Source organism: Echiichthys vipera, assembly GCF_963691815.1.
Source record: "Echiichthys vipera genome assembly, chromosome: 16".
Lineage (NCBI taxonomy): Eukaryota > Metazoa > Chordata > Actinopteri > Perciformes > Trachinidae > Echiichthys > Echiichthys vipera.
In genome coordinates, this window is record NC_139841.1 from 6,690,831 (window position 1) to 6,701,674 (window position 10,844).

The 10,844-nt window shown below is 41.8% G+C and overlaps 1 protein-coding gene across 1 annotated transcript in view; it reads left to right on the forward strand.

Moving 5' to 3' along the window:
* Positions 1-5,679, forward strand: part of atp8b1 (ATPase phospholipid transporting 8B1) — a 39,817-nt gene extending 34,138 nt beyond the window's left edge. Inside the window, exons 26-30 of the mRNA XM_083930454.1 lie at positions 7-90; positions 340-585; positions 1,110-1,248; positions 3,496-3,626; positions 3,880-5,679. Of these exons, the coding sequence (XP_083786580.1) occupies positions 7-90; positions 340-585; positions 1,110-1,248; positions 3,496-3,626; positions 3,880-4,113 (834 nt within the window). The 3' untranslated portion in view covers positions 4,114-5,679. The remainder of the gene's footprint in view (positions 1-6; positions 91-339; positions 586-1,109; positions 1,249-3,495; positions 3,627-3,879) is intronic.
* The last annotated feature ends 5,165 nt before the right edge of the window (positions 5,680-10,844 follow it).

Here is a 10,844-nt window from a genome sequence, read left to right on the forward strand (position 1 = left end):
CTGCAGGTTACCTATGAAGACTGGTTCATCACGCTCTACAATCTGTGTTACAGCAGCTTACCTGTTCTACTCGTTGGACTTCTTGACCAGGTAAAAACAGACTTTGATGTAGACACAAAGTAGAGTACAGAAATACGTAATTTTACATTATTTTCATAAATCTCTCAAATATCAACATTCCATTTTTTTGATCTGTAAATTCCTGGCAAAAGAATCGTTACAGTTGAAATTCTTTATGCATAAGATATTAGATAAGATCGAGGTAGATGTGTTAGGATTAGTTCCAGGAAATCAAAACTCATCCAGATCTCTGTTACATACCTCGTTCTCCCGTTGCAGGACGTTAATGACAAGCTTAGCCTGAAATTCCCCAAACTCTACCTACCAGGCCAGCAGGGGTCAATGTTCAACTACAGGAACTTTTTCATCAGCTTGTTCCACGGCATCTTCGTCTCGCTCATCATCTTCTTCATCCCCTACGGAGCCTTCTTGCAGACCATGGGCCAGGACGGAGAAGCCCCCTCCGACTACCAGTCCTTGGCTGTCGTCACCGCCTCATCGCTCGTTTTTACTGTCAACCTGCAGGTTAGTCGTGTTGAATTTCAGGGGGAATGGCAGGGTTGAATGGCAAGTATGCTAACAACAATTTAAGCTCCGATTCAGTGAGTTTTCCTTCTTCATGAATGGAAGAGTGTTCCCTTCAAATAACTGGCAGGTGTAGCTCGGTAGAAAGGAATAATTCCTACATGAAAATGTTCACAGCCAGGTATGTAGATTATGTTGAGTAACCGGGTCATGATTTCTGTGACTTTACTGTTGAGTTTTACGAATGGGATTCAGCGCTTTGATCACCACAAGCCCAGTGCCGTCTAGTTCTATTATATAGGAGAAAAGTAGAAGTAGCCAAAACTAGATTGATCGATAGCACTATAATGAGAGGACAAATATGAATTTTTGATTCTGAGGTGAACTTTTAAAGCTACTCAATGAGAAATATGATGAGGGAATTGGATGTAAGAGGTTTAGAAAACATGCACGTAATGAAATTGTTTCATGTGAACGACCTGCTGTGTTATCTCACTGTGCCATCTTCACCTCTCATTCGCCAGATCTCTCTGGATACAGCCTACTGGACCTTCGTTAACTGCTTTGCGGTTTTGGGCAGTATAGCCATCTACTTTGGCATCATGTTTGACATCCACAGTGCCGGGATCCACGTCATCTTCCCCTCAGCGTTCACCTTCACCGGTCAGTCACCGCTCTGTGACACAGATAACTGGCTCGTCTGGCTTTCTAGTCTCTACTCCAGAACACTTGTTTTAGAAGCTACAGAGAGTTACTGATCAGTACGCCTTTCTCACTAGGGCTGTAGGATTTTATCGATTCTGTGATATAAATCAATATTTTGTTTCCATAGAAAGTATTGATTTTTTGGTCCGCAAGTATCCATACATTAAGTCCCATTCAATCATTGGCACTGTGCACGCTGCCCATTTCCTCCCCATTCGCTTTGCAGGAAGAGCTATTGGGTCAGCCAGCCGCTAGTGTTGCTGTAGAGATGGGGACTTGAGATTTGAGACTTGTGCACAATCTTTTTATCTATCTGTACTTTTTGGAGCATTAACATCAGGAGCAGAGTCATTCTCTCCAACAGAGATGTGTGAGCAGCCACACTGCTCACCTGCTGCTGCTGCTGCTGCTGCTGTCCGGTCTGCTGTTGCAGTTTCATTACCGTTGTTCGGCTTTAATAACTTCAGGCACAGACAAAACAAAATAATCGCACAATGAAACGTCTGTGTTAAGCTCAGCTGCATAAACCATCAACGTTAGCTTTGTGAGTGATTCATTTTTAGATTGGCGTTCATTAAATTAGATATTTTTGAAAAGTGTTTTCTTGCTGGTGCTTCCTCCATCTGCTGCTAACGCCATTAAACTGGGAGAAATACACGTTCATTATTAAAGTTAGCTAAAGGCAAGTTTATCTTACAGGTTTATTGTTGTCGACCATGTAACGTTAGTGTTACTACATCATAAGCTTTAACCATTACACTGCGTTTGAGAGGCTGGATGATTTTTCTTTATTTAACATGAAGAGCTGCTGACATTAAACATCTCTTTTCTCAGAGTGTCCTGAGACAGACAGCAGCACGACTGACAACGTTCCTGACAAACAGAATGAGCAGCCAATATAAAATACAGGACTATAATACAATACAAATATCTCAAATAATTAAAAAAGCAAATATACATCAAAATCGAGCATTATCGTGAATATATCATGTAGAATATCTACATCCAGCTGTGTCTGCCTCCAAGTTATTTAAAATATCTTTCAAATCCCCCAGTGAGAGCAGGACCTGGTGTTTCAGGTGTGTCTGTAATTAGTTCTTTCTTTACACTAGATTATAAACTGTCATTAGCTTTGTACAATACAGTTGCACTTCCACTCTATTTTATTATTTATTTAAACCATAAGAGACTTGATTCGGACTTTAGGATTAGAACTGCATCCCTCAGAGACTTGAGACTAGACCTGGACTTCCCCTCAGTGACTTGAGACTAGACCTGCACTTCCCCTCAGTGACTTGAGACTAGACCTGCACTTCCCCTCAGTGACTTGAGACTAGACCTGCACTTCCCCTCAGTGACTTGAGACTAGACCTGCACTTCCCCTCAGTGACTTGAGACTAGACCTGGACTTCCCCTCAGAGACTTAAGACTCCACTTGGACTTGCATAAAGTGACTTGTGACCATCTCTGCTGTCCAGTCAGAGCCATATATTGTGTACCGGTAATTGATTCTTTCAATTTTTATTAATTAAATCCCAGTCAATGGAACACTCACAAGATTTCACCGAAATAACACTGTCCCTTTAAAATCTTTCAGAAAATGATGCAAGTGCATCGAATCGTATTGTTGGCTGAATATCGTGATTATATATCGTATCGTGAGATTAGTGTACCACTACAGCCCTATTTCTCACTTTAAATGTGCATCTGAAACAAGAGTTTCCTGGACAACTTACATGGCAGGCCATTCATGCTGAAGCTGTAGTAAGAGAGATACTCTACATCTTAGTGCATTAACTTTATTGGGTAACGGGTTAGCTGTTTCATAAAATTCAGACACTTAAATTATGAGGGAGTCAGTCCTGGATGCTATTGTTTTATTTACCTTTGGCAGCCTTTTCCTGCTCTATATTAGATTTGGGAAAGTGTATACACCAACTCCTGCCAAATACATTACTCAAGATATTTGCTCCACAACCTTTTCTCTTGTAACGTTCAAACTTAAACACACAATTTTTTAACCAAAACGATAAAGCATGAATGTAACCTCTTTGTCTGATCTGACTTCTTTTTCTTATCGTACTGGGACTTGACTTTCTGAAGCAGAATTTTTGTTCCATGCAAGTACTGAAATGCTGGATCATTTAATACCACACCAAACCTCCTCTTCACTCCTCTCACGTCGTGTATATTTTGTGTTTGTAGGTGCAGCATCAAATGCTCTGCGTCAGCCCTACCTGTGGTTGACCATCATCCTGACTGTGGGCATCAGCCTGCTGCCCGTCATCTGCATCCAGTTCCTCTATAAAAGCATCTGGCCCTCTGTGGGAGATAAGGTGAGACCTCAGGGAGTCAAGCTACCAACCTGCTGCTGGGGACAATTATCAGCAGAATGAGGCTTCCTAAGATTGAAAATACCATATTTTTATATACTTTTTTAAATAGGATGGAACAAGATGATGATAACCAAGTTTTATGGAAGTAAAGTTCCAGAAGTTGTGAAAAAAAGCTTTGAAATGGTCATGAAATGTAAAATAGTTAAAATAGAAATAACCCTGTACCTTTAACACTTATCCCCCCCCCCCCTAGATCCAGAGAAACAGAAAGAAGTACGAGATGGAGATGGCAGAGGAGGAGAAGAAAAAGCCTTCAGCTTTCCAGCGCGGCCGGCGCTCTCGCCGCTCCGCATATGCCTTCTCTCACTCCCGTGGCTACGCCGACCTCATCGCGTCTGGGCGGAGCATTCGACGACGGCCAGCGGCCCGTGGAGGACCTCAGGACAGCATCAGGGAGGTTCCCCAGAGAGAAGCTGAAAATATCTGAATGGGGCTGACGGGAGATGGAGCAAAACTGTAGCCAGAGTTAATATTTGGGAAAGCTTCGAGGAGCGCTTGGTTTATCTTCATTTTTATCTGCAGACTCGTTGGCGAAATGGTCAACATCTGAACTCTGGACAGAAATGCCTGGTTGGAGTTTAAAGGGACCTTCCTCTGGGGCATTCAACTCCTTTAGAGGGAGATAATAGAAAATAACTTCTTAGATCGCTCAACTTCTGAGAAATGAGATGAGGGGCTACAGAATGCTACTGAATGTGTCTTTGCTCCAGTCTGTGACTCTGCCTCCTCTAGGCACAGACTCTGTTAAAATGCAAATGGGGTAAAAAAACAAAACAAAAAAAACACTGTTCCCGGGGTTCGAGGTCATGCAGCAACTGTGTGACTGATAATGTTGTTTAACTCAGGATTTTTAAAATGAAAGCCTTACTTTTACTCAGTCTGTCCCTGCTCACCACTGCTGTGGCTGGATGTGGAGCGGTAGCTTTATTCAGTATATGACATTCACAGTTTAAGCCTAGTCTGCTGGTGTTTCATTAATATGAAAAAAAAAATGCATATTCCAGTCAATTTGTCCGTTAGCTACATGAAATCAAACCACATCTGTTAATTTAGTTATATTTCCATCCGTCGAGATGCAAATCCAAAGACTCTCTTTCACATTAAAACAATGGTCCAGAGCCCACATGTCAACGTATCCTCTTTTAATGTTTTATTATAAATAATAGTGGGAAGTTACTGTACCAGTCTATGCAAGGTGGACAGATGTTATCAAGTGTCTTAATTTAAAAATAAGTTGTAAATAGTTATCTTTTCTCCTGTGCTGTATCAAATATGACAAGTGTCCTTAAAGTTGGATGTTGTAGTCACTAATTCGAGGGACTTTGTTTCGGCCTTAAAACCTTTTAAATGCCTCTTCAAAACCTGAAACCTACTATTATTTGTGCTATACCTCACTTTATCCTTATTTACCTAAGGTGCTGTAAACACTTGTTAGGAAACCTGTAACGAGCTCCAGTTTGTCTTCCTTCAACAACAGTGTTTGCAGAATGTGAATTCAAATGCTCCTTCTAATGGGGAAAGAAACACTGCAAGGAGGTCTTGGTTCATCTTCAATTGATTGTCTTTGAAGTTTTTTCTTTTCTATTTTTTTAACTTCTCGGAAGTGAAATCAAATGTTTAAGTGTGTGTGTTTGTGTGTCACTAGTTGTTTACAACAAACCCAAGGATTTGTTTGTCCTTTTCCAGTCCTATAAACAGTGCTAAGCCAAAGCTGTCACATTCCTGTACTGACTGTTACTGTATCCCCTTCATGCTACTGTATGCAGATGATGTCTTTTTATTACTGAATGAATGGAGGCAGTAAATGAGGACTACTGCTGATTGTACCAGATTCAGTTTGGTCTCTGTCATATGATGGTATTTTATCATGCCGTTGTTAATAAAAGCCAAGGGCACTTTTAGCAATCTGCAACAATGTATGAATGTGGTGATTTCAATTTAACATGATTCGAGTTATATTTATATATTACTTACTGTAGTACTTCAGTTTCAACAGCTAAATGGTATATTTTTCAATTACTTATTTGATGCAAATGTTATTCTGCAAAAAACATTGTTTTTAACAAAATAATAAAATTGAAAGAAACACCCAATGACCCCATGTAACATCACTGATGTGTCCATGTGCATCACAAGCTGATGTATTTTATAAAGACATCTTGCTAGTGAATTGAAGCTATCTAGGAGAGTTTTAGGAGCAGCGCCACACCTCAACCACGCATCTTCCGGCATACCTATAAATACCCAACTCACCCCCTCTCTTCCTTGCTCGCTCTTGCATTATGCGCCCCTCCCACCCTGTTACTTTTCCTGTTTCTTCCTGAGCATGGTCCATCTTGCCTGGGTGCAACAGCGGATTCCCTACCAAAGCTTCCTCATGACCCTGACAGGAAGTGGAAGAACTATAAGCAAGTTCAAGCCACACACCAGAGGGGAACCTTCAGGGCCTTCTACGTCTTCAGAGAAGGCCTTAAAAAATTCGGAAATCTCCTCACCCTCCGCAGGTGCGCAGGTGGTTGATCCTCTCTCTAAGATCAGGTCCTCTACCAGAGGCCAGGGAGCTTGAGGGTTCTGCAGAGTATCTTTGCTGTTCCAAGCACTGCACTTTTCTGGACCGAGGTTGTTCCGGGAATCTGCTGTAACCACTCCTCCAGCTTGGGGGTCACTGCCCCTAGTGCTCTGATCACCACGGGCACTACTGTCCCCTTTACCTTCCAGGCTCTCTCCAGCTTTCTGAGCCCTTGGTATTTTTCAAGTTTGTCGTGTTCCATTTTACGGATGTTCCCATCGCTTGGTATCGCAGAATTCACCACCACAGCTTTCGTCTGTCCTTTATCCACCACCACGATATCCCACAGGACCTTCGCTCGCTCATTCTCCACCACCTTTGGAGGAGTTTCCCGTTTGGATCATGAGGTTTTCAGTCCATACTCTGCACAGATGTTTCTGTCCACTATGCCAGCCACTTGGTTATGCCGTTCCATGTATGCTTTCCCTGCCAGCATCTTGCATCCTGCGGTCATGTCATGGCCTCTATCGCTCTGGTGCACAGAGCCTGCTCCTGTGCAGCCATGATGAGTGCCTCAGTGCTGTCCTGTGGGCCAGCCCTCTCTTCTAGGACTTCTTGAGATCAGCCACTTTAGTGATGTTCCAGTGGTACATGCCATGTAGGGGCTCGTCCTTCCATGTTGGCCTTCTCCTCCAGCACCCCCTCATTTGCTCACCATTGTCTGAGACATTCACTGAGTACGTCATCCGTGGGGACCTTATCCTTGATGTATTCACGGAGCTTGGATGTTTCATCCTGGATGCAATTTATGTACATCTCTATACTATTGTTAAACGTACTCTACTAACCAAAGCAGGCTAAGGCCCACTCCCATTTCTTATTTGTACTCCTACCCCTTCCCCTACCCCTTGCCTCTTGAAACAGAGTTACAAAGAGTAGGGGTTGAAGATCCACCCCTACGGAATGGGACACCCTTCAAATGTGATACGCCATTACATACAGCTTTACGTAGGCATTTGCGACATTGTTTTGCCAGAGATTCAACATGCTGTCCCTTGCGCTTTTTTCAGAAAACAAAAATGTTCCAATGCCTGGGAGTGCTGGTGGACCAGTTTATGGTGTACTATAGACTGCAAAGTTTTGAAGTTTACCATGTGTGTTATTAGTTTCTTTGGATTCAATATATGTTTGAAGTGTGGGTCTGGAAAATCTCCATTTGGAGGACTATATAGCCTTCCCCCTTACCACTATAGAGGGAATTGAGACACCCCTCCATCTACACGTGAATGTGGAAAACTGAGGGGTTGGGCTAAGGAGTGAAATGGGATTGAGCCAAAATGCTACTAGCAGCTGCAATACAAGCTGCTAGGGTTTACCTGTATACTGTGAGCAATACATGTTTTGCTTTCACGTCAAGTTTTATGTACAATATGATCTTTGCTCGGTTGTAAAATTGTAGGACCTCCATGAGGAAGTGCTGTTTAAGGAGTTTTTGTGTCTGGTTGTCTGCTTAGCGTCGCAGGAAGACAACCGTAGATAAGATATTTGTATGCTTGGTTCGATAAGAGATAAGGTGGGGTTTACAACCTTGGACCCTCCTGGGGTAATAAAACCTAGAACTCCAGGTCTCAGGACCCCCTTTTAACCTAAATCAACGTCAAATCTGACCGCACATCGAACTGGAGGAGCTGTCTCTGGGAGGCAGATGGACTTTCATTAATAAAATCTAAGCAACAGAACTTTATGTAGATGTTTGGAAAAACAGTAAAAGATTTGATGTTTCATTGCAACTGGCTGTTCAAAGACATTCTTGCAAGTGTGTAACAGTTTATGCATTATTTGTATCTTGTTGTGATTATGTTTATGTGGTTTCAGAAGTGCAAAGTCTCTGTCTAATTCCTGAAATAATTTGTGTTTTAATAATAGGCCTGTCACTATATCCAGGAGAGTGTGATGATGTGTAGTATCAGTATCTGTTAAAACGGTCTGCCTAAAGATTTTGGTTAAATTGGATATCAGAAAGCTTAATAATGGAAAATCAACCAAAGATAGTTTAATCTCAGAATTAGAATTCCGGCTTTAAAAGCAGTTGATTCGCTCAGAGCCAAAGGGATGGGTTAAACCAGACCCCACCTCTTTGTTTAACTGTGAGATAAACGAACAAACAGAGGTGTCCAACTCTCCTCTCTTGTCTCCTCTCTTGTCTCCTCTCTTTGCAACTTTCTCCTGCACCTCTGCACCTCTGACCCCCCTCTGTTACTTCATCTCCTGCACTTATCTCTTCTCCCCTCTTCGTTCCCTTTGTTCTTTTGTCTAACTTTGTTAACCCAAAGTTAGAAAGAAACGTTGTTTTCTTACTTAAGTATTTTCGTTTATTAATCTATTTTTATCGCTTGACTTTTTAAGTTTTCTATGACACGTTTTTAAAAAAAATCTTTTTAAGTATAGTTAAACCCCTCGTGCTGTCTTTGCCTTTTTGTCCAGCCGGCAAATTGCATCGAAATCGCGATTCCAGCCCCACAGAACCGGTCAGAACTTTTGTCAACCCACAAATCACCTCCAGAGGCAAGCCACCTGAAGAGTCGAATCCAAGTCGGGAGCAGACAAGACCCGCCGATCCAACCGCGCAGCCGACCCAGTCTACAAACCGAGCCGATGTCCACCAAACACTGGGACGCGGATTCACGGAATCTGCATCGGTACTGTAGGACGCCAGGGCAACTGTAATATCAACGGCAAAGTAAGGTTGGCCTTTTAATGCAACTCTTGGTTAAACGTTGGTGACAAATAAATTCTGATCCGAGTTCTGTTGGCCGGCTAATTAGAGCTAGCTTCAGTCCGCCAGTGATATTAGAAACCAGCCCCCCTCGAGTCTCAAGCTTCTTATATCCACATTTAACCTTTTTTTCACTTATCTATTCAGTGTTGCACTGTCCTGTATTCTCCTTGTTATGTAGTCAAATAAATGTTTATAACCTTACATCGTTGTGAGAGTCTTCCGTTCTGTGCAGAAAGTGTTGGTCACTGATAAGGCTGTGGTACAAATTAACGCGTTCAAGACGAGACTGATGAAATTTAACAATCAATTACTTTAAATAACTTACAGGTATTAAACCTTCACCAAAGTTTAATAAACATCCTGTCTTAATTTGGTGTGGTGCCCTTACTTTAAATTAAATCCTAAATTTTACGAGTCGTGTTAATTCATAATTAATTCAGCGACTAATATATTTTAGCCATAACAAAAGTAGGCTTAATCTCCTACAAAAGCGAGCACCAAGTCCAATCTATTTGTCCTTCGGGAATGAATCAAAGTCTGATCTGATAAGCCTTTATATCTTGTGCTCTTGAGTACCTTACACTCAAAATATCAAGACATTTATTGTCTCTGAGAGCAGAAATGGCACAACAAGGAATTCAGATGGACCAGGAAAAACTCTGCTGTTCGATCTGTTTGGATCTACTGAAAATTCCAGTTTTCCAGTATTCCCTGTGGACACAGCTACTGTATGCGCTGTATTAAAAGGCACTGGGATGAAGAGGATCAGAAGGAAACCCACAGCTGTCCTCAGTGCAGACAGACCTTTGAATTTAATGCCGAAAGTGACGACTGGAACTCGATCACCACAGTTGTTTTTTCTCATGTTTAGGAAATGACTGGTGACTGTGACAAAACTACCCTTACATGACAAAAGATGAGGATTTAGGTTAGGATTAGAAAAAAAAAGTTGTGGTTAGGCTTAGTACTACCGGGCCCACCTGACCTTCCTCTCTATGCAGACATCAGCAGCCTTCTACTATTGCACCTCATTTTAATACATGGAATACACACAAAATAAAAACGTGGAACACACATTTTGTGCGTTACTTTTCGTACAATATCATATGAACCATGAATGAGAACAGCCTGTATTATAACACCTGTACTTTTCCTGCCATGACAAGTTAAAATGTCTGCTGTGATAAACGTAATAGTCACAAATGGAAAATTAAGTCAAGGGAGACACCTGGTGGTAAAAAGTAATATTAAAAAAGATGGAGCAGGGACCCCTACGACTTATATTGTATGAATTTAAGTTGCATATAAGACTGCTGGGCCTACATTAATGACTAGGCCTACAGCCTACACACATACCACAATTATTGATGTATTCATGTGTCATACATCATATTTTAATGCTAAACATACATGTGGAAAGCACAGTGAATATTTAAACTCAACACACTGCTGTCACAAAGCTACTCCAAACTAACCAAAGTGTATTCAAATGTGAGAGGACTAGTTGTCTGTTGTCTCAATCTCTTCACTTCATGTTCTAAAGAGGAAAAACAAGAACACACTGATTGGCTTTAACCACTCCTCTTTCTGGAATTTATCAAAGTCTGATAACCCCCCCTTCATCTAAAGCACAGTCAGTCCCATTCAGTTCACCTGTTTCCTGCTTCCTAACCCCCTCACAGATCTGCAAGTGTACGGATGGGTGTAACCATCATGCTGTGAAGTGCAAGAGCTGACGATCCTGATTCAGTGCAGATCAGTAAGTGAGCATGAAGAAATGGAACTCAGTTCTGGTTTGGATCAGCCCACAGCTTTTTTTGTTAGATGAGAAAGTGAAACTATTTGACATGCACCGTCTCTGAGAGCTGAA